Raw genomic sequence first — 25,460 nt, forward strand, 5'->3', positions numbered from 1 at the left:
TAAGAATCGAAAGTGACACGGACCTTGATCAAGCATGACTTCCTTTTAACTGTACGATATGTTGCATTGCATTTAGGAACTTTCGGGTAATTGAACATGTGTCAATGACTACAGATTTCTGTAGTTGTATATATATGTTTGGATGTACCTGTATTGTGTTGATGTACTGGTGGATATTGTGTGGTGTGACTCCTGTAGTTGATATGGCACTGATCCATATGAAATAACAACAATAATAACAATAATAACAATAACAATAATAACAATAACAATTGTGGCAACAGGATAAAGTTGACATACTGATTATTCTATCAACTACAGGAGTCATACCACACAACATCCACCAGTACATCAACGCAGTATAGCTACATCCAAACTTATATATACAACTACAGAAATCTGTAATTATTGATACTTGTTCAATTACCCGAAAGTTCCTAAATGCAATGTAACATACCGTACAGTTAAAAGGAAGTCACGCGCTTGATCAAGGTCCGCGTCATTTACCATTTTTGACCAGACATAATGTCTGAGGAAATAGATGATGATGATGATGATGATGATGATGATGATGATGATGATGATGATGATGATGATGACGACGACACACTAGGCAGAGATCAGAACCAACCAACACACAGAAGAAACCGACAAAACCAGCATGGCAACACATGCTACAGATCAGAATAGAAAAACTGAGAAAAGACATTGGACAGCTAACACAATTTATAAGAAATGAAATATCAGACAAAGAACGAAAAACGCTAGGTAAAATCTCATAACAAGAAGCGATAGAGCAATTAAATGAAAAGAAGCAGAAATGACAAGCATTGGCCAAACGACTTCGAAGATACAACAAGGTGAAAATAGAAGGAAACAAAACCAAACATTCAACACAAACCAAAAGAAATTTTACCAGGCAATAGATAACACACACATTAAAATAGGCAATCCACCAAACATAACAGACCTGGAACACTTCTGGAGCAACATATGGTCAAACCCGGTACAGCATAACAGACATGCACAGTGGATACAAGCAGAAACACACACAAAAGATGATACCACAAATGCCTGAAGTGATAATTTTGCAACATGAAGTCACCCGAGCAATTAATTCTACGCGCAATTGGAAAGCACCTGGAAAATTATTGTAACAGTTATATCGCAGACCCATACACAGTCCCTGATACACTTACACAAGGAATAACTGATCTGAAACCTAAAGATCAAGCACACACAGCAAACCCAGCAAAATATCACCCCGTAACATGCCTACCAACAATATACAAAATATTAACTTCAGTCATTACACAGAAATTGACACATACAACATAGTACAAAATTATAAATGAAGAACAAAAAGGTTGCTGCAAAGGAGCACGAGGATGTAAAGAGCAACTGATAATAGATGCAGAGGTGACATATCAAGCTAAAACTAAACAAAGGTCGCTACACTACGCATGCATTGATCACCGAAAAGCTTTTGATAGTGTACCCCACTCATGGTTACTACAAATATTGGGAATATACAAAATAGATCCTAAATTGAAACAGTTCCTAAACATAGTAATGAAAAATTGGAAAACCACACTTAATATCCAAACAAATTCAAATAATACCATAACACAGCCAATACAGATTAAGCGTGGTATATATCAAGGAGACTCGTTAAGTCCTTTTTTGTTCTGCTTTGCTCTGAACCCACTATCCAACATGCCAAGTAATACAAATTATGGATATAATATTACTGGAACACACCAACACAAAATCACACATCTGCTGTACATGGATGATCTAAAACTACTGGCAGCAACAACTCGACCAATTACTAAAGATAACAGAAGTATTCAGCAATGATATAAATATGGCTTTTGGAACAGACAAATGTAAGAAAAATAGCGTAGTTAAGGGAAAACACACTAAACAAGATGAATTACATATTGAATACACCACAGCGACTGCATAGAAGCGATGGTTGTCCATACATATCTAGGATACAGACAATAAATAGGAATAGATAATACAAATATTAAAGAAGAACTAAAAGAAAAATATAGACAAAGACTAACAAAAATACTGAAAACAGAATTGACAGCAAGAAACAAGACAAAAGCTATAAATACTTATGTTATACCAAAATTGACCTACTCATTTGGAGTAGTGAAATGGAGTAACACAGACCTAGAAGCACTCAATACACTTACACGATCACAATGCCACAAATATAGAATACATCACATACATTCAGCAAGAGAAAGATTCACATTATTATTATTATTATTATTATTATTATTATTATTATTATTATTATTTTTATTTATTATTTCATATGGATCAGTGCCCTGGTGAAAGTCTTTATATCGGATGCCACCTCGTCAACTTGTCTCTCCCTAATCTACCCCACTTACCCAACCGGGGAAAGGGGACCTACAGTTTAATGTAGGATCTGAACCATGTGTTTTTTCTGCATATTCCTCACATCATTGAGAGGCGAAAGCTAGGTTAAAGGAAAGACTGAAAAATCTGTGGTCCGACCGAAATTAGATTACGCAGCCTCTCGGTTTCCAGACACTTACTTTTACCACTAGTTCACATGAAAATCATTGCTGCTATGTGATTCCTGTCAGTTGTGAAAAGTTTGAATCTGACAATGGGAGGTCGCGAGAGGTGTTGTCAACTTTTAGAACTACCTACACAATGGAGTAGGTTAGGGTCCCAGGCATCACACCCTGCAGCAGCCCACCCTAGTGGGCCTTTGTTTGTAATTGATCAAAAAGAATTTTACGTGATGCACTATAGTCTTTTTGAGAGAGGTTTTATAACGTAATGGTTGAGACTTAATGTTGACGTGCTGAAAGTGGCAACCTTCCATATGAGGCAAAGTGTTTTTTTTATTATTGTTTCACATTGTTAAGTTCTATACCCGTATGATGCTTTTAAATGTTTATTTTTAAATATTTATTGAAATTACTTTTGTTGTTGTTTTTTATTCAATTAATTGATTCAAATGCATATTTATTTCTTATTGTTTGCTTTGTCAAATTAATAATTGTATTAACTTTTTTATTGTATTAAGTTTTTTATTCGATCACATTTTCCTCGTATTCCTTTTTAAACTTGGAATCTTTGTTTGTGTGATTTTTAACTATTTTTATTTATCTGTATTGTAATCTTTAAGTATTAAAACACCAATCCATCAACTGAAAAACAAAAAATTAAATGATATGCCAATATTTAAATTGTTGTGCAGTAATCATTTTTTTTTTTTTTTTTTTTTTTTTTTTTTTTTGCATTATGAGATGCACTTTTATTGGGTGGTAATCATTAAACAAACAAATATAAATTATTCTCACATGATGGACAAAACTCGAATGCTGCACTCCTGTAATCACATTCTTTCTTCAACAAGCTCAAAGGAAAGTACACTTCATTAACGTTAAGAGATACTGTCTTTCCATTAATCCATATCGAGCATACCGTGTCATATTACTAAATGCTCTTATACACAGACTCCAGTGAACAAATGAATGGATTTTGGATATTATGCAGACAATGCAGACAGTATATCGTGGCAGTCGGCCATGACTGTAAACAAACGAGAACTTAGACTGGCCGAGGGCAGAGGAGTGGTGCAGTGGAGTAAGCTGTGCCTCCCTCTTGAAGGGGTGCCATCCTGCATCTGTGTTCCGTTGTTCCACGAAAGAACAACTGACATAACAGTCACAGGAATTGCTGATTTCTTTTGTTGCCATGAGAGTCTCATTTGAATCCCTTTATGCATCAGGGTTAGTCTCGAACTACAGTAAACAAAGCAGTTTGAAGTGGCTGCAGCACAAATGTTTGCTGCGTTTGGCAGTGGTTGTTCAGGCCTGACATCTACTGGTATCGTGTACACCCACAGTTCAAAATACCCCACCACCTAAAACTGCCACAATGTAGTGTCCACACAGTAGATCTTCATCTTTAGCAATTTTGCTTTTATCTTGAAGTAATTTGGATGCACTCTTAAAGTTTTTTTTAATTGTAATTTTCAACTGATAATTTAAATTAACCTCACATAGCTGACATGGAGTACATTTTAGTGGAATAACTTTCACAGTGCTCATAGCTTTTCCAGTTTATTTACAAATACTTCGTTATATAATGTGTTGCTGCTCTCACTACTCCATGATAACATTATAAATAAAAGGAAATTACATTTGAACTAATTTATTGCATAAAAATAAAGGTCAGTCATTTTAATAAAGACTTAAAAATAAAAATTTAATAGCATTTCATGCAGTACAGACTAACAACTTTAAACACGTCAGCTGCTTTCAAATGTTATTTTTAAGGCTCTAGTGCATCACGCAGAATTAATTTTCATTTGATAACTCACAAATGACGGCCCACTAGAGTGGATGGCTCCAAGGTGGAATACCTGGGACACCATACTTCACCACTGTGCAGGTGGTTTCAAAAGTCGATCCATCTGGGGACTTCCCTTGTGTGTGTGTGTGCAAGAGTTTTCTAGTTCATATCTTACCTTACTATTTCTTGAATTGTCATCCTTAACTGTCTCAACTCCGTAGGAGGGAATCTGTGATCTTTGTTAATTTTATTTTATTTGGTGTGATATTTATGAGAGTGATTTTGTTCTTAAGATTGACGTGTCAGTAATATCCCCTATTTTAAGCGCAGCATTAAGTGCCATGTGAAAAATTTCCTAGAGTTTTGGTAAACTGCATAACATAGCAAGAGGTTTGATGCTTCCAGAATTGTGGGCAGTAGTGCCAGTCATAAATTGAAATAAATAATTATTCTGCACTTAAAGTACACACTATTGCATTAGTGCAATATTGTGTTAAGCGCACTCTTAAAGAATTGTTTTTTGCACCCCTGAATTGCTGTTTATGTAACAGAAGGTAAGAAAGTGCTGGGCACTGAGGCAATTTCCTGTTTAATGTGTACCTAAGCTTATCAGTACATTGTGTAGCATAATATTTATGAGATTTTTATTTTATTTTTGTAAAATCTCCTTATGGTGACTAGCAGTGTGTTTCCTTCTTGTGTGTGATAACTTGTGTTTTGTCAAGTATGTCTGGGCTCTAAAATTTGTTATGAATTATTGATTGTTACTGTCAAGTGTGATAGAGATTCATCAGTGTATGTGCTTATGTCCGACAGTGTCCTCTACCATTGACTGCATCAATGACCTTCAGATGCTTGCCAGCATTGAGCAGTGCATTTCAATAGAAGTGACAATAAGCTGTGGCTGTCCCTTGCATTTTTCTCTCTTGCTTTTAAGGTACATACTGAATGCCTTTTGGTGACAATTTGTAGAGTTCAACGTAAAGCTGTTAGGTAGAAGATGGAATTTGCTTAGCCAACAGAAGAAATTTCTTAACACATTAACTAATAATCACGACAACATAGTTACCAATCAGTTGAAATAGTACTGGTTGTATTTATATTGAAAATATAATACATGTTTTTAAACCTAAATTCTGAAAAAAAACTACCCTTATGGTAAAAAATTGAAGTTCAGTGGATGACAATGATGACGACAAAAACAACAACAACAGTGAATGAAATCACGTTTGTTTTCAAAGCATCTTAACTGAATTTGAATTCCCATTAATCACTATCAATAGATCCTGTTGAAAAGCAGAACTTTCAGAGATGTGAAAAGTGCAATGATAAATAGCAGAAGAGAAGCAAATATTAGAAACTCAATTTGTACAGTGCATACACAATAAAATATTGCTCTACTGCTTAATACTGTGGTTAATGGGTCCAGGGAGACAGTTTTTTTTTTTTTTTTTTTTTTTTTTTAGGTTAAAGCCAAAAGTCCAGACAGATGACAATCAAGATAAATAGATTAAAAGAAACTTCACATAGAGTTGATAGGGGTAAAGCTAAGGGCAGTATCAACATATTTAATCAAAATATAAGGGGAATAAAAATAAAGTAGATGAGGTATTAGTGTGTTTAGATGATCTCAAAAATAAGAATAAGAATGAGATTGATATACACTCTGTCTGAACACCATGCAACTGTGGGCATGGACAGTGTCAGTATAAGTGGGTATAATTTAGCATCTTACACTTTTAGATCTAGGATGGATAAAGGGTATAAATGCAAAACTGCAGAAGTAAGCAACTTCTGTGTTGATCAGCACTATTGAGGTTTGTGCATGTGAATTGCAGCTAGATAATGTAGTACTGATACTAGCAACAGTGTACAGGTCCCCATTAGGAGACTGGGAGCTGTTCATTTAAAAAAAAAAAAAATTGACTCCTTATTATGGTGTTGGTCAGACAAAAAGAAGAAGAGAAAAAGTGAACTAGAAGTGTTACTAACAACACATAAATTAGAATCAGTGACCAATTTCCGTACACATATAGCTCAGGACAGTAGCACGCTAATAGATTCTGTGTTTGTGCAGAAAGAGGATGTAAAACAAACACGTGCTTTCCCTGTGGTAAATGGATTGTTAGACCACGATGCACAACTGATAGACTTACAAAACCTAACAGTTAAGAAACCATTATGCAAAAGTGTGACGTTGCTCAACCCAGTATCTATACAGCACTTCAGAGAAAGCTAAGATATGTTAATTGCGAAGATGTATATAATGAGCCAAATGCTAATGATACATCCCTCTTTGAACATTGTTTCCCAAAGAAAATTACTAACTGTAACACCATACACTTTTCAAAGAAACTTTGAATTACTACAGGTATTAAGTGTCTTCAGAAAGAGAGAGAGAAAAAGAAAACTGTGTGAGACAGCAAGAACTAGTAAAGATCCAGAAGTAGTTCCACACTATAAAAATTATTCTAACATACTGAGAAAAGTTGTAAGGAAATCAAGAAATATGTATGTTGGAGAAGAAGTTAACAACTCTGTCAATAAAATCAAATCAATATGGAATGTTGTTAGAAGGGAGACAGGAAAAGTAACCACTGGGGGTATGTTGTATTACTGTTAAAGAGAAATAGACCGTCCTAACCAACAGTGCACAAGTAGCTAATGTGTTCAACAACCATTTCCAGCAGAAAAAATTGGTGAGAACAGTTCAAAAGAAAAAGCTAGGCAGTACATGGAAGAGTCTGTTTTGAAAAAAATTAGATCAAGTTTCACCCAACAATCTCTTGTGAAATAATTAAAATTATTAAATATTTGAAAAATAAATGTTCTGTAGGAGTAGATGACATCTCAAATAAGATAAGAAAACAATGTGGTGCAATTACAGCTGATGTTCTGAGACACATGTGTAATGCATCACTGACTCAAGGTATTTTTCCAGAGGGGTTGAAGTATGCCATTGTTAGGCGTCTGTATAAAAAGGGTGACACCACAGATCTCAATTATTATGAGACAGTATCCTTGCTTACAGCATTCTCAAAAATCTTCGAGAAAGTAATGTACTCGATTGGTAAGCCATCTCTGCAGTAATGGGACACTTAGTAAATCACAATTCGAATTTCAAAAATGCTGTTCCACTGAGACACAATATACAATTTCACTGTCCACATAAGAGTGTCTTTAAATAGTAAAATGTCACCAATAGGAATTTTGTGTGACTTGTCCAAAGCATTTGATTGTGTGAACCACGACATTATGTTAAAGAAATTTCAATTCTATGGTATAAATGGAATAGCATATGAGTGTTTAAGTCATATCTACAGAACAGGAAGCAAAAAGTTTCCTTATATGGGTCAAGTGACTTGTAAGTTTGCCAATTCATCTAACTGGGATGAAATTACATTAGGTGTTCCACAGGGTTCAATCATGGGTTCCCTTCTGTTCTTCGCATATGCGAATGACCTGCCTTCCTATCTGAAACAGGAAGCTGAACTGACACTGTTTGCTGATGGTACAAGCATCATTGTTAATCCAAAAAACGAAAGTCAAATTGAAAATGATACAAATAGGGTCTTTGGAAAAGTCATTAATTGGTTTTATGCAAATGGGCTTGCTTCAAACTTTGAAAAAAGCACAGTACATCCAATTTTCTGCTGCAAAAAGGACAGTTCCTTCAATAAATATAACACATCAACATTAGTCATTAGACAGGGTAGAGCATACTAAGTTTTTTGGTGTACACATAGATGAGAATCTGAATTGGAAAATTCATATTTTGGATCTTCTAAAGTGACTAGGTTCAGCAACTTTTGCAATCAGAATAATTGCCAATTTTGATGATATAGAAATCAGTAAGCTAATGTACTTTGCATGCTTTCACTCTCTGATGTCGTACAGAATAATATTTTGGGGTAACTCAACATTTAGACAAAAAGTACTCAGTGCTCAAAAGAAAGTAGTTAGAATAACGGCTACTGTACCATGCGATTGATCAATGAAACGCAAAACCAACCAACCATCTGTGCTTACACACATCTTAATGTGAGTTATTAAATTATCCATCATAGTCACCAATAGAGAGAGAGAGAGAGAGAGAGAGAGAGAGAGAGAGAGAGAGAGAGAGAGAGAGAAGCTCTACTGCTTCTTCAATTAGATTGTCTGTAATGATCCCATTGTTGATAGAATGTTAAACACTAATCTATCTTCTTTCCTTTCATCAGTTACATGAAATCATTGTCATTATCTATTCATCATCTTTGTAAGCCAATTCGAGCACTTGGTGATGTGGCCTCTTGGGAGTCAGTGTGCAAAGTAGCGTCCCTGCAGTTCCTTCATCCTTCATTTTTACTGATTTATCTTTTACTGGTAACATACTATTTGTTTGAATAAACTGAGCCATTTCTAAACATTTATAACTGTCACTGCTATAATTTTCCGGAATGAAAATTATTTATTGATGTAATTGGTGTAGGAGGAGGATACATTGGTGCTCCAGTAGTGAACAGTTTTAATTCCTGAAGATGACAGCACTGACAGTTGTTGAAACTGTGGATTCTAATTCAGTTAATGTGCATTCAGAACTGAGATGTTTTTATTTAGTCAAGTTGCTGTGAAACACCCTCAACACGCAAAATATTAATTTCAGCAGTAACTCTTTATCTGGAAAGGACAAGAAAGAGGAAGTTCAAGAGTAGTGAGCAGAGAAAATATGTTGTCTTGTTTAAAGTCAAGAGAGAGAAATGCAAGATGGATGGTGCTGGTGGGTAGGGAGGGGAGAGAGAGAGAGAGAGAGAGAGAGAGAGAGAGAGAGAGAGAGAGAGAGAGATAATAACCTGTGATTGGTCTTGTGTGTGAGAAGACATTTTCAGCACCAGATTAATATTGTGTAAGTGGTTTCTTTTGTTTATTTTTCTTTTTTTCCAGCGTGGATCATGATTTAGAAATGCGTTTTCATCAGTACTACATGCACATGCATCATGATCAAAATAATTGCAATTGTAATTTGAATAGTTCATTATTTATGACTTAATTTGGTGTTTCAGCTTTACTCTGTATCATTAATTAGTAGCAAAATTACAGGAATGTAAGTTTTTCATCGTGAATGGTGTTGAAAGCACCAAATAAGAAACTTTATAAGGCTTCCTTTTTAAGTGAACCCAACTTGTTGAAAATGGCATAGTTGGACTGCATATAACCCTGACTTTCAGTATTAATAAGGGATCACGAAGATACATGCGTGCACTCATAGCCAATGATCTGATTTTATTATTATTATTATTATTATTATTATTGTTTTAAGATATCAGTTGTCTTGAGATTTATGTCTATGGAAGCTGGTTTGGAATGTATGGTGTGTTATGGTTGAAAATGTGTAGCAGGCAAGTATAGGTCTTTTGGGCAATTTTGTACCAAGCCTGTAACGAAGCAGAATTCAGTAATACATTTTCCTTGACATTATGTAAGCTGAGGGCATTTTGTCATTGTAACAAACATTTCATGTTGTGAAACAAAAAGCTGAACAGAATTAAGAGAGAGCTTAAAATGCTAAAGAGTTTGTAAGACTGCTGCAGTGGAGCTACTCAAAAGGTGCCAGTGCTATAAAATTTTCAAAGGGTTTTGGCACCTATTTATAATCAAACCCACAACTGTAGTGTACCCTTTAATTGTCATGGGTTTTGGTATGATCCTATAATTGTCTGATAAATTTGGAGTCTGTTCTCCATAAAGTAATGCAAGTAATTACACCTCTCATTACATCTTTGTAGGAACTGGATAGGTAGTTTCACTGCAGAAAGAAATTTTGATAAAAGCAAAATTTTGTAATGGTACCATAGCCAAATTTCAATAATCTCTACTGCACATTGTCTGTTAATATATACATGAAACATGCAGATGCTGTTTTCATTTAAGAACATGTCCTAAAATTGATAACTGCGTGTGACTCTCGACAAATCAAACGTTCTCAGTGGAAAGACAAATATATATTCTACCGGACAATGTGAGCCGCCGGTGACACGTGTGCTGTTCTTTTCGGGACACCTGGATGGGAACCTCTAAGTACTGTACTGCCCTTCTTCGTATCCGTGTGCATCACTCGTATGTATTGACCTACAGAAAATTTTTTAAAGTAACAATGAGTCAGGAGTCTCGAATTTTTTCAGTCAGACATTTCAGACAAGAAAATTGTGAACATTGCATTTACATAAATATTCATTTCTCGTTCATAGATACACGTGGAACAACATTCAAAATTATTATTTCAATGACACTTTATCTTGGCTCCATATCAGTAACATTGATGTGAATATGAAAATTAATTACGTTTTGATAATTGATATTGAGATATTGTAACCTTCTAGTTATATTTTAAATATCTTGCAGAACACAATTTTCAAGTCTATTCAATTCAACTGCAATCCTGTTAGGCAATACCACCATTGAAGACAAAACTAATTTCCTTTCCTTTTTGTGTTTCAGCTCGCATGTTTGACTACTTTGACTCTGGAATCATGGAGGGTCTACAGCATCGGCTTCTGAATGTAACTGAGAAGATAACTCATGGAAATGTTGAAACGGCTCCAGCAAATGCTGTTTTCCTTCAGAGCAAGGTCTGTGTGTTGTTTTGAATCAGTTGTTTTACCATGTTCTGTTGGAAATTCTTCACTCTTTTTATAAATGTCTGTCTTACCAGTATATGTTTTTGGGCCCTTCCTCAAGTTCCATCTGCAGGAACAATTCACTACATAAGTGTTGACCAGTCAACAGCATATAAACCACATACAAATCATAGATACACATGGAACAACATTCAAAATTATTATTTCAATGACACTTTATCTTGGCTCCATATCAGTAAAATGAGGTACAGAATAGAAATGGGGAGAAGAGAAATTTGTGGCACAACTTGACTAGAAGAAGGGATTGCTTGGTAGGACATATTCTGAGCCATCAAGGGATCACCAGTTTAGTACTAGAGGGCAGTGAGGAGGGTCAAAATTGCAGAGGGAGACCAAGAGATGAATAAACTAAACAGATACAGAAGAATGTAGGTTGCAGTATGTGCTGGGAGATGGAGCTTGCACAGGATAGAGTAGTATGGAGAGCTGCATCAAACCAGACAAAAGACTGAAGACCACAACGACAAGAAATGTGAAATGGCATAATAATTTCCATTTTATTTTTGGCCAAAGGTACAATTTTATTGAAAGGAATTATTTTAATTGTGTATGCTGCCATTGAATATTATATTAAATTTGCTTATTGCATAACATTAAAGAAAGATAATTTTTTTATCCATCGTGAGTAAGATGGATGTGTTCATGTTGGAATACACAAGAGAAAAAACTAAAATAAAACTGAAATTGCAAAGGAAATGGGCCGTATACAGCAACAAAACACAGTGCGTCTGCCAACAGCAAAATGTGTCAAAGGCTTTCGGAAGACTATGCATTGTTCCATAACAACAAATTGCCTCCGATGGGCGTGACATCACAACTGTTCACATTAGATTCGTTTTAGCAGTTACGAGGGGGGTCATGTGCATGCGCAGTTGAGTAGTACCTTCTCCTGCTTCTGGCTACAGAAATGTGGCTGTTTGGCTGTGTAAGCAGTCGCAGTAAGCAGCAAGATGCTACTGGGAAAAATTCTACTGGAGTGCCATATTCTTGCATGCGCAGCAGGCCCAGAACTAGGAGGGAGGTGGGGGCAAATTCATACTATTGAGGGGAAAAACCTTGTTTCACAAAGCGACTAGCATCCAGCGCACATTAGTCTATCGATTATTCATATGACCTTGAAACACATCCCTGTCGGTTTTTGCACATTTTTGCACATTTTTGAACATATTCTAAGTTGATTTATGAATGAATCGTAAGTTGATTTTTGAATGTGTGTATAGTGTACATAATGCCTCTGTCAGGGGAATCCTTGTCGCATGTAGAAACAAACTTTCCTACAGACAAAAGGGGCTATCTGAGTTGAGCGGAGTAAGGCCGAACGGATGAATGCCGACTGCTGTCTGTGTGGTTGATTGGGTTTGCGAATGATGAGTGTTGTTATAATTACTAGCTAAATCCATTGGTTCAGACTACAGGAGTGGAAATAAACGAATAACAGGTAAGAAAGATTATGATGCCTTACCTTCTCGGTGTATCTAAGAAAATGAAATTTTGACAAATTTTTTGGCCAGATTGCTATACTAGTAAGGGCCAGTTGTACAGCCCCCAGCTAGCAGCCGCTTTAAATTCTATTCTGGAAGAAGCGCGGAAAACGTGTTGTATGAACATGTAGCAACGCCTAACCGGAGAATAATCGCGGGATAACTAAACCGGTGATTCTGGCGGAGTTAGTTGAGTTAACCTGCGAATAAGCTTTGACATTGGCAGGAATAGTTACAGAATTAGTGATAACAAGACTATTTGTTAGAACAAGGAAGGAGAAGAAACGGGGACCTCACATAAATTGTGGAACAATATGATGATTCCAAGTTTGTATAAAAATTTCGTACTACTACTTTTCGGTCTCATACTTAAGAAACTGGAGCGTGTGAAGTAAGTGTGAAACTATTTCCTAACATAAGGCTTTTTTCTTGTAGTAGGCCTAAAAGGAATTTGATATTGGTACTTTGTGAATTACATTCTGTCATTTCAAAAAAGACAGTTTGTGCCAAAACAGTCTCGTTTATTTTGTGTGTATTACAATTTTTTGCAGTATTAGAAAGGCCTATTTTGTTTTATCTAGCAGAGTGTGACAAAATAGACGTAATCAGATCGGGAAACCACACCAGTCTTGGGTCCTATTTGCATTAACAGCTTTTTCAGTATTAGATAACGACATTTCGACTTTTCATGTAGCAAAACATTTGACGAACTTTGATGAGGTAATAGATTCTTTCGCAGAAAGGAAAGCATGCCATGTAAAGCTGTAGCAATATTAGAGAGAAAAAAAATTCTAGGAGCTACGGATTCAAGAAATGTGTATCGTCTTGCTTGTCTCATGTCTTTACTGGGTTTATGTATCCTATATTTAAATTTGTCACAGAAAGCAGCAGGTTGTTCGCTGATAGGGAATAAAGAGCTTTCGGAAAAAGTAAAAGTTATCGTTTACCAATGAAACATGAACCCCTATATCATACCTCCCATGTGCTGTTTCCAGTCTCTGTTTTGGTCATATGTCTTCGCAGTGTGAGGTGAATGCTATTTGCAGCAATTGTGGCTGCCCGCTCCATGTCTGGAGTCATGGGCCCCACCGTGCACTCGAACTATTCCAGCCCACAAGCTTCTTGGCCCCCCCCCCCCCCCCCCCCCAGATTGCGCAGTCTCTGCAAAGGAAAGGAAGATTCAGGAATTCAGTACTGTCTGTCCATCCAACTGCTTTTGTTGAGTTTTTTGTTGTCTCCTCCTCCTCTTCCTCCTCCCTCCTCCTCCTCCTCCTCCTCCTCCTCCTGTCCTGTCCTGTCCTTTCCTTTCCTTTCCTTTCCTTTCCTTTCGTCCTCCCTGGCAGTACCCATTCTCCCCCCCCAAAAACATTCCTTATCTTCGGCCAGAGAAGAAACCATCTTCTCTGGCATCTGCCGGGGGTGGGTCTCCCTCTAGGAGCCTCCCATTCCAGCATCTCCATGACAGGAAGCCTGTTACTTAGTCGGGCACAAGACCCATACTCTGTGGGCTTCAAAGCCGCTCATTCTCTTTCGTATCCTGATACTGCTGTGACTTGCTCTCTTCCTGATTGCATCTCATCTTGCCCTCTTGAGGAGGAGGAGGAGGAAAAGCAGCAGTGTAAGTCTTGGGATGAGTGCTCCCCTCCCATCCCCAATATCCCAGGGGGTGCTGCTGATGACTCAGCACAGTGATAGATTCTGGCCTGTTCGTCATCCTTGTGGGCTCTTGTACTAGTCTCCTTCAGTTGAATTGTAATGATTACTTTCGTCACCTTCCTGAAAGGATCTTCTTTCTTTGTACTATGTAGCTTGTATTTTATTGCAGGAATCTTGCTTTATGGTTACTCATTTGCCAACTCTTCTTGGTTTCCCAACATTCTGTTGGAACCGGGTTAGTTTTTTTGCAAGCATTGATCATGTCTATACTGCAAAGATATTGTTAGTTTGTGGGTTCCTCTTCACATTGTTCTGGAAGCGGTGGCCATTTGGATCCATTTAGACTCTGTGGTAAGAATGTGCAATCTAAATCTTCCCCCAGACTATCCTCCTACACTTTCTGCTATTCTTGCTTTCCATAGACAGCTGCCATGCCTTCCCCTCTTATCTTTGAGCCTTGGATTTTTAATGCCCATAACCCTCTGGAAGGCAGTACTGCAGCCATTTATGGGCAGAATTGTTAACGGGCTAGACCGCTGCCTCCTCAACACTGGAAAAACACACACACAAACACACACACACACACACACACACACACACACACACACACACACACACACACACAGCCATTTATCTTTCCATCTGTAGCCCTGGATTCCTTTCCTCTGTTCAATGGACAGTTCATGATTTGTGTGATACTGATCATTTTCCAAGTGTCTTATCTTTTCCCCATCATGCCTCGTCTGGATGCTATCCCCAGTGGACCTTTACTGCTTAACCACACCATCGCATTGATGAGTTGATAAGGAATTTAACGGATGCTATCCTCTTCATCTGCTTCAGTGATTCCTCATTCTTCAGTTTCTCCCCAATGCAAGACTGTCCCCCTTGGTGGACACACAAAATTGCTGCATCTATTAAAGATCACCATATTGCCCAGTGCCTCTTGGTTTTTAAACGACTTTGTGTCTGAACTTGTTATCCTGTTAAATACTGGTACCAGTTATGTTCGGAACAATATGTTGGTACCATATAGTCGCATACTCCCTCTTCACAGGCACAGGCAAAGATTAGGCATTTCTGGCTGCCATCCACATGCAGGTGTCCTGGAAATCTCTTTTGAGTGGTGTTATCCTCAGCAGCCCAGACTGTGTCACTGAGCATTTTGCTCTGCTCGCATTCTGCCTTCTCAAACACTGTATGGAATTACTCCCTTCATCTTTCGTTCTTCACCACTTGGGGCCTTATAAAATCTTGCATTAGTGAGTGGGAATTAGTCAGCACCCTTTGTCTCCGCCCTAACAAGGCTCGTCTACCGGACCGGTGCATACCAAAATGCTTAGACACTATCAGTGGCTAGCTACCTTCATTTACTTGCCCTTTTTAACCACCCCAGTGGCAAGAACACATTGTTACCCCAATTTTGAAAATGTATAAACCACCTGTTAAGATGGACAGCTACTATCTGATCACTTTAACCAGTGTCCTTTGCAAATTACTTGAATGTATGGCGAGTCGAAGACTGTAAAGGGTCCTTTAATCCCGGGACGTTTCAGCTTTGACCTGGGGTGGTTTTTGCTGAGACTGTTATACTGGAGACAACTTTGTCCAACTAGAGTCCACTATCTGAACAGCTTTCGCTGGTGTCAACAATTTGTGCAGTCTTTTTCAGTCTGCCACATTGCACCACCACATCCTTGCCACCTTGCATGGGTGGGGACTCTGTGGCCTGCTGCCAATTCTTATCCAAAATTTTCTTTCAGATCAGACTTTTCAGGTACAGGTTGGCACTTCTTGTAATACCACCTATCTGCAGGAGAATAGAGTTTCATAGGGTTCTGTTCTGAATGTCTCTTCTTTTTAGTGGCTATCAGTGGTCTGGTGGTGGCTGTGGGGCTTATGCTGTTGCCTTCATAGTATGCAGATGATTTTTGCACTTTTTGCTCTTCTGCACTGGGCATTGCTGAGCACAGACTGCAGCAAGCTATAGGCTGAGCACCATCTTCTGCTCTCACTTGTGGCTTCCATTTTTTGGCTGCCAAGACCTATATTGATGTCGTACAATCCATCCCCATCTGGCTCTGTACCTTAATGGCCAGTCCGAGTGGTGGACACTCATTGTTTTTTGGGAATGGTCATTGTTGCCTGGTTGACACGGCTTCCCCATCTTTTCCAGCTAAAGCAGACACGTTGGTCTTGGCTCAAAGCTCTTTGATGTCTTAACACCAGCTGTGGCATGGACTGCTCTACTCTGCTACAGCTCTACAAAGCTTTGGTCCAGCCGTGTCCAGATTACAGGAGTCTCGCATATGACTCAGCATCACTTTTGACGTTAAAGGTGCTTGACCCAATACACCATTGTGTGGCACATTCAGCAACTGGCATCTTTTGGACTAGCCCCACGATCATCAGCCTCCTAGTGGAGGAAGGGGATCCACAGTTGCAGGTTCTGCACCAAAAGTAGGTTGCTGGCTCTTGTTTAACGTTCACAGAAAGGAGATAAAGCTGCTGAAAATTATCTTCTCCTTCTCATACACTCCACCACATAATTAAGAAGTGAGATTCAATTCACCTCGTTATATTATCTTCAGATTACAACTCAATACATGATAAATGAGGACAGTTACTGACTCATATACTTTCACTCTGTACTATGTACATAACAGATCTTATATTCAATTTGATAATTAACAGTTACAATACATTCATTGTCTTTGACATTTTGCGTTCATAGACTTCATGGAACTCTTTTCCACACCACCCGCTCCATAGAACTGCTATCTCCACCTCAGCAGTTAGGGCTGTCTGACTGCTACTGACTTCCGTGCAGTTACTGGATCGTTAGCTCTGGTGTCAGCAGCTGCAATTTAAATCACCTCCCAACAGTGGGTTGCTCACCACGTATCAACTACCCAGTTGTGAAAATTGGTCTTGGCTCAAAGCTCTTTGATGTCTTAACATGTCTCTGACATGCTAAGGACATGATATTCTTATTCAAGGAGTGGGATGTATCACTACAGTACAATCTAGTACTGTGTTATTAAAACTACCATGTGTTTTGTGATGATGCTGTTTCAGATAAAAACAAACGTGCATCTGCTGGAGAGCACCATTGTATGCGCTGTTACACAGTAAAAATGAAATAAAGAAAAAATTGAAGAAAAAACAATAATAAAATGTATAGTGTGTGTATGCAAAGATAATACAATACTTTAATAAGCTGTCCTCTAAATGGATAATGGAAGCTGCTTCTTAGTAAATTATGTAGTAATTTAACAAATAGAATAAAGGGTACAAAACAGGAATGTTGTACTGCCGGAAGATTCAATCCACTTCAGCAAATTACAAAATAATTTAAGAATAAAATGCAGAATACCGAAGGACAGAGGAAATGTTGGGCTACTACAGAGTTCATTGCAGCCACAAGAGCGCTTTTCTTTCCAGTATGTTTTTGATCCCAGTCACCAATGTACTGTGGGCGAGTGCAGAAGAGGTCGTGTGGAAGTAGTCTCATTGTCTTCCCAAAAAGTTAGTAAGCATCAGAATTATTCTTGTTTCTGCATATCATTAGATCACAGTTTAACACACATCAAAGCATCAGATTGCTCAGCAAAAATGGTTTTGGGAGCAACAACATGCTGAAAGGAAGCAACTTCCAGTGGCTGCAGTGATCTCGTTGCTGGTGTGACATTCCCTCTCTGCCTTTCCATATTCTGCAATTTATTTGTTAAATTATTTCATAGTTTACTGATGTGCATGATCTTTCTGATGTATTTTATTTTTAAAATTACTTCATGGAGCACCTTCTGTTATCAGTTAGGAAACTTCATTAGAATGAAGGTTTATCTTCTCATATACTCTTCCCCATATTTTATTATTTTCATTTGTTGAACCCTTTTACTGCCATCAGTCAACCAGCCAACATTCTTTTTCCAGTGTATATTCTTTAACTTCATTTTATTACTATGAATTATATTATGTAACTGTACCTACAGTGATGCCCCCTAGCAGATGCACATTTGTTCTTCTTAGTGGCATCATGAAACCCACAGTAGTTTAAGTGACAGAGTACTGGTTGTACAACATACAATGTGTTCCACTCTTTGATAATATTTTATAATGCGAGCTATCTCACATTCTTTTATTTTTATACTGTAAACAGGGAAAACTTTTGGTGAACAATTTTTTCCAATTATTTTATATCTGAAGATCAATGCTAGCAGAATCGAATCCAATCATGTCATATCATTTTATATCCTTGCAGTCTAGACAAAGTTTATATTAAAAATTAAGACCACTTTTCCACATTCTTGACCATGTCAAGCCTTAGAAAACTCGTAAATTTTGATATAAGTATTGTTATACTTACTTATACGGGATGTTTTTTTAATCTTGCAGCAACTAAACATCATCAAAAATACACATTGTATGAAAAAAAAATGCTCCTGATGAAAAGTTATTTGCAAAGAGGACATGTCTGTGCAAAAACTGGCCAACTCCTCTACCATAGGGGTCAACTTTTTTTTATTTTCGTATGGGAACCTCATATTTTTATTGCAGATTCCGCTTTTATGCCAAAGCTTCCACCCCCCTCCCCCTTTTGTGGTAGATGGCACTGTAATCGACAAAATGAAGTTTTCCCTGTTTTTGCCATTAAAAACCGACGGATTTGACTGATTTGACTGTACATTACATTTGTGATATAAATGAAAACATTTCTCTTCTAAACAGTTAGTTTTTTTAAAAAAAGTTTAGTTTTGCAACTCTGATTGTACAGTAAAACTTATTATGGTTAGACATTTAAACCTTTTTAGGGTGGAGCTTTTCCACATCCAAATCAATGTGGTGACCATCTCGAGAGTGCCACTGTGACTTCCATGTTTGTTAGTTACTAATCGAGGACTTCACAGCCTGGGGAGCCGTGATGTTATTGATACATCTGGAGATTACCCACTAAAAAACATCTGTGACAGTCGGGACAGGTTGCTGCCTGCAACAGGTCTTGCAAGGGTAGGTTAAGTTAGTAGTGGGTATCGTACATCCACGTCTGAGCCAAAGTTCATTATAGTGAGAGCAATTCAGTGTGAGCCTTCTGTTGCACCATGTCAGTGGTGACCTTATGCGGCATCAGGCTGAGGTGTGTGGCACTTCCCATTTAGAGGGGGGGGGGGGGGGGGGGGCTGCCTGCTCGGCGAACTGCGCCACCAATTTGTCAGAGAGCTGCAGGCTGTTCTCTCACTCTTTGGCAGTGAATGCTGCCTTATTTTCTTCTGCTTCAGTGTCGGTCACCCCCAAGGCTTTCGGCATTACCGCTGTTGCCATTGGGGTGACGGATGTCTTCGTGGTGCCCTTGGGGTGACGGATGTCTTCGTGATGCCCCTCTCCTGCAGTGCAGCTGGGGTGGACATCCTAACAGTTTTCTGGTTATTTATTGGTAACACACTTCTACACGGGTGCAGGAGTGTTCGTTAGGGTTTGTACCCTTTCTGCTGATCGTAGCACTTGAGGGAAGACTACTTGCAGTTGCCTCAAAGCTGCCTCCTTCTCCACAGCCAGGGTAGCTGCTCTCTGCTGCCATTATGACTAAAAGAGCCACTGCAGGACAAAGGTTGCCGCCTCTTCTTGGGGCTTAGAGCTGCGTCCTGACCGTCTGCCTTTGGGCAATCGTCCCTACTGCTGGCAGTGCCTCTGCGTGGTTCCTCTGCTGTCTCGGGCTGGTTTAAGCCCATCGTCGTCTTCTCCTCCACTGTGCTGGTGCTACTGTGGCAACTGTGCCACCTTCGAGCCGACTTCAGCTTGGAAAAAGTCGGGCAGCCACGCCAGCTGGCAGAACTCCTCTGCCGCGGTCACGACTGTGGCTGCCGTGCTCACCTGAGCATTTAACGCACTTGAAGCACTGGGGCTGAGGGTCTGTGCTGGACAGGAGAGCTGCTCCTATCACAGGTCTGCCCAGCAATTTCCACAGTGAGAAGTCTTCTCCAGTGCCGTAGGTCATTTATCACTGTGATGCCAAACAGTGACAGTCTTCAGTTATGCAGTTGTACAGCCACATTCCTGAAACCTGTGCACAACAGCCCTTCTCAGACTCTTGTCTCATTACAATACTAAGGCAGCCCGCTCAGGAGCGCCTTCGTCTTCTTCACGCTTGATGCGACAGTTATCTATTCTCGTGCCGGTTGCGTGTTGGCAGTGTGGGCAGCCACAGTGATCGTGATCATCGTTTGGTCAGCCACGTTCACTGTCTGCACGCAGATCGTAGTGTCTGAATTTACAGACTCGTAGACCACCTTGTGCTTTCTGCAGCTCATCGTAAAGTCGATCAGTGCTGTCCACGCAGCTCTGCCCTTTACGTACAAAGGGGAACAGGCTGCAACACCTCTTCTCATTCTTCTTGGCCTAGTCGACAGCTGGCGTGGCTGCCCGGCTTTTTCAAGCTGAAGCCGGCCTGAAGGTGGCACTGTGGTCGCAGTTGCACCGCAATATTGGAGGGGAAGACGACGGTGGGCTAAGACCAGCCCGAGACAGCAGAGGGACATCACGAAGACAACTCCTCCCGCCAACAGTGGGGATGATTGCCCAAAGGCAGGCGGTCAGGATGCAGCACCGAGCCCCAAGAAGAGGCGACAACCTTTGTGCTGTCCTAGAGGAAGTGGCAGTCTCTCTTTTAGCCATCACAGCTACAGAGAGCAGAGCATGACCGAGCTCCTTCGTGGCAGCATATTTCTTCCGAGCAGCTTTCTTCCCCGTGCTGTCGCTCGGAGAACGTGACAGTTTGCTTTCGTTGTCAAAACAATGTCTTGCTTTTAAAGTAATATAATTTTCTGTTCAATTTATGTTTGATTTTGGCGAAACCCAACATCATCATTGGCACTTGATTTCAGTGAGTCTAACTGGAGTGTCCAGTGACTGATTTGGTAACATCTTTCTATCCAAATACTGTGCCTCTTCCTCTAGTCGCTAGCAGCTGCCAGTGCAATAAAATCCACAATCGTTGTATGGAAAATGCCACAGATACACACATACCAAGTGAAATCTCAGAGACTGGCCTACTGCGTGCCCCACTGCAATGCCAGCACATTGATATGCACAGTAACGGAATGACTCAGCACCACTCCACTTTGGTGCTCTTTTTGGCCACGTTTGAGGTAGTAGATGTTTTATCTGTAGAAGAGACAATTGAAATAATTTTGATTAGTAACAAGGCTGCAAAAAAAATTGGATGCCACAGTTGCTATTTATGCTGAATGTTTTGCTGGTAAGCTATAATATTGTATGACTATATTAGTAATAATGAAATTGCAGTACTAGCTGCAGTGGCTTATAGTCCACAGTTAGGAATTGCTCTCACAAATATCTGGGCAGTTCTGATGAGTCAAAAATACCGTCCCTACCATATCTCCAAGCATAAAGAATTTTGAATTTTATGTGAGTTATTTACAGAATCTAATGGGGTTTTACATTGGGCCCTCGTCCAATTACACACACACACCCATATCACGAGCTATGCTTACTGAAACAGGCGGACACATTTTAGGACAAACTTGTGCTTGTTTACATGCTATCACTAATCACAACAAAACTATTGATACGGGGTAACAACTAGTCTGCAATAAAAATGGTAGTTCTCATTTGAAAATAAAAAGCTGTAACACAAACAGAAATCTCCTTCGAAAATATTTATCTTCCATCTGTATCATTTTGTTCGTACAATGAGTATCTTCAGTGTTCGTTTCTTCCAGTTCAATTTTATATTGAACCACGAAACATGGTGAAGGGGGGAGTTGTTGTACAATAGTCTTACGTGGTAATTCTCATGACATATTTGGCACCTGCCACCCAGTGAACTTTAATAATTTGTCAAGGCTTTGTGAAGTGATGTCACTGACCAAAATCCTGCACAAGTGGCAGCAATTTAATATAGTATAAAAATTTCAATGCGTCAGGTTTTGGGAAATTATCCATCAAAGTGCTCTTTATTTAATAAATGCTAGTATATTTTTATTTTATTTATTTATTTTTGCAGTTGCGATAAGCTTGCAGATGTGATCAGTTTGAAGATAAAATGGCAGCTTTGACTTACTTGTGCTAACTTGTTTATAGGTGCTGGCGCGGCGGGTGGAGCTCGACGGCAAGACGAAGGTGCTGCTCAGGTGGTTCCCAGAGCACATGTGAGTGGTAATAGCAGTGGCGGGTGATACACTTGCGCATCTCTGTCATTTGCATACTTTGTCAACTTACTGATCACTTATTTGTTTTGTCTTTCAACTTGAGGCAGGCACCGGTGTCGTGGGATACGGCTGTCCGGGTTGTGTTTCAAAAGCAGCCTCCTGTCCGATTCCTTATTCCTATACACACTTTGAGAGTTTTTATTGTCTGTCATCTGATCTGGTAAGGTCTTATCTTTATATATGTGAAAACACGTACCCGAGTTGTGGCATCATTTTTGCTTATTTTAATATTTATCTTTTCCTTTGTGACTACAATGAAACCTCTGTGGTTACTTTTAGTACATTTTTCATGTATCAGTTAAGATGTTGAACTGATATAAAATATGTAGAGTGGTGGCAGTACTGAAGTAATCAATAAATATTAGTTGACTTTTGCCCTGTGAATTTTTGTTTAATGTGGCTGTAGACCTTTCTGTTGGAAAAACTAAGCCTTCAACCAACAATTGTAGATAGGTCTAGAAAATTCATAAATTTCCATTAACAACTGAAAACATAAAATAACATAATTATTTAAGGTGTGAGCCTACATTTTGCTCACTTAAATCTTCTGTGGAAGGATTTGACACTCTGTCTCATGGAAATTCACTGTTACTGGCTTTAAGTTGAAAGCTATTATACTGAGCTTCCTCATCACAATTCTTTGTGAAAGTACTTCACTGTTCTAGCATGTACACTAAGATGAGATGTCTGTGGTGCAGAAACTGACAGAGGTTTCATTGGGCACTGTACGTCTCAGGAGTAAACATGTATGGGACATGAAAGGAGGAAGAAAAGCATGCGGGAAGTAATGTGTTCAGTTTAAGATGCTTTTCAGCGTTGCAACATATTTATATCACTATAGACAAATTTGTCACTTACTGATCGTTGTGAAACCTGGTTCGTTTAGGCACAAATTCCTATTTCCTTCCTTCCTTCCTTCCTTTCCTGTGCTGCAGGGTTGCTTGTGTGAATGGGGAAATGCTTGTGCTTGCCATCTGTATGCTGTTATCTGTGGTGTAGAATTACTTTGGAGACTTTGCTATGCTCCTCTCGAGTTAAGGAATTTGTTGAATGTAGTTGATACTTTCTTTTATCATAAATTATAATACACTGAGGTGACAAAAGTCATGGAATAGTGATACGCACACACAAAGATGGTGGTGGTAGTAGTGCATACACAAAGTATAAGAGGGCAGTGCATTGGCAAAGCTGTCATTTGTACTTGGATGATTCATGCAAAAAGGTTTCCGAGATGATTACGGCCACACCATGGGAATTGAGACTTTGAACATGGAATGGTAGTTGGAGTTAGATTCATGGGACATTCCATTTCAGAAATCATTAGAGAATTCAGTACTAACTTTCAGGTATTACCTTTACCACAGGCAGCCTTCACTTAATGAGCAAGAGCAGCAGCGTTTGTGTAGCATTGTCAGTGTTAACAGACAAGCAATACTGTGTGAAATAACTGCAGAAAAAAGGGTGGAATATAAGAGTGCATAAAAATGTGGTGTTAATGGCTGTGACAGCAGAATACCTAACCATTGCGAGTTCCTTTGCAAATGGCATGACACTGCTTGCAGTGCCTCTCCTGGGCTTGTGATCATTTCAGTTGGACCCTAGATTACTGGAGAACCATGGCCTGGCCAGATGAGTCCCAATTTCATTTGGTGAGACCTCCTGGTGGGGCTTAAGTGTGGCACAGACCCCATGAAGCCATGCACCCAAGCTGTCAACAAGGCACTGCGTAAGTTGGTGGTGGCTCCATAATGGTGTGGACTGTGGTTACAAGAAATGGACAGGGTCCTCTGGTTCAACTAAAATGATCATTGACGGGAAACAGTTACATTCAGCTACTCGGAGACCATTTGCAGCCATTCGTGGACTTCACGTACCCAAAAATGATGTCGTGTCACAGAGCCACAGTTGTTGGCAGTTGGTTTGAAAACATTCTGAATAATTTTTATTTGGCCACCCAGATTACCCAATGTGAATCCCATCAGACATTTATGGAACATAATCCAGAGGTCAGTTTGTGGACAACATCCTGCACAGGCAACAGTTCCTCAGTTACGGCTGGCTGTAGAGGCAGCATGCTCAATATTTCTGCAGTGGATTTTCAATAACTTGTCGAGTTGATGCCACATGAAATTGCTGCACTATGCCGGGCAAAAGGAGATCCAACACAATATTAGAAGATATCTTGTGACTTTTGTCACCTCTTTGTTTGTTGAGTTCCATTATATTAAAAATAGTTATATAGCATACCTGAATTCATAAACATGGTTTTACATGTAGCTCAGATCTGTTCCATTGTTTTGAATGTAGACTTGGTCTAGTTGTGTGTCTAATAGAAGCAAGTCAGGAAAATTTTATTGTTTGTGTAGTACATTGTAAGTGGTGATGCAGTAGCATTTGATTGTCTAAGAATTCTGATGGTATGCTTAGAGAGATCATGTGAGTGTGTAAGCAGCACTGTATTTTGGTTTTAATGGCTTCTAGTCTATACATCTCTCTCACCTTCTGCTGCACTTGAGATCTGCATTTTTGTGCAGATAGTTTCTTGTAAATTTTTTATTAGTTTGATGCATTATTTAAAGTAACACAACACTTGCAAACATTGTGCCTTCTGTAGAAAATTTCAGATGTTACAAATCTCTGTAACTAACTGCGTGTTTGCATTTTTCATTGTGTGAAACTATAATTGCAACAGAGCTAAAATAAGTAAATTATAAAAAATGCAAACCACAAAAAGTTGTATTTAACTTCTGATAGGACCAAATGTAGTGACTGATTTAAATACCCATTGGTAACATTTCAGAAACTGGGAAATAATGGAAATTTCTCAGCAGCTTCATACTTTTTGAGCTGCAGAAGAGAAGGGGTGCACAATTCCTCATAAACCATCTACCTGTTTCTTCAATACTTTTCGATCTGTGGTCAGTGAAGTTCACTGTAGAATTCAAGATTTCAGTGCCAGAGTTGCTAAGTCCAGGCTGAATATCATATTCACAAGTATGAGCTGCTGTCACAGATTAAGTGCTGCATAGCATCACACTTTAATGGAGGGAATATGGACCTATAGC

At 39.0% G+C, this 25,460-nt stretch overlaps 1 protein-coding gene across 5 annotated transcripts in view; it reads left to right on the forward strand.

The window, feature by feature from the left end:
* Window positions 1–25,460, forward strand: part of LOC126354993 (zinc finger protein jing) — a 625,696-nt gene that overhangs the window by 594,113 nt on the left and 6,123 nt on the right. For 3 of the 5 annotated variants that reach the window (XM_050005104.1, XM_050005106.1, XM_050005105.1), the window contains exons 5-6: window positions 10,831–10,961; window positions 22,268–22,335. In XM_050005104.1, coding sequence (XP_049861061.1) covers window positions 10,831–10,961; window positions 22,268–22,335 — 199 coding nt within the window. Of the gene's footprint in view, window positions 1–492; window positions 5,818–10,830; window positions 10,962–22,267; window positions 22,336–25,460 lie in introns of those variants that run through there. The other 2 variants (XR_007565427.1, XR_007565426.1) reach the window with 2 other exon arrangements.

The sequence above is a fragment of the Schistocerca gregaria genome, chromosome 3 (genome assembly GCF_023897955.1).
Source record: "Schistocerca gregaria isolate iqSchGreg1 chromosome 3, iqSchGreg1.2, whole genome shotgun sequence".
Lineage (NCBI taxonomy): Eukaryota > Metazoa > Arthropoda > Insecta > Orthoptera > Acrididae > Schistocerca > Schistocerca gregaria.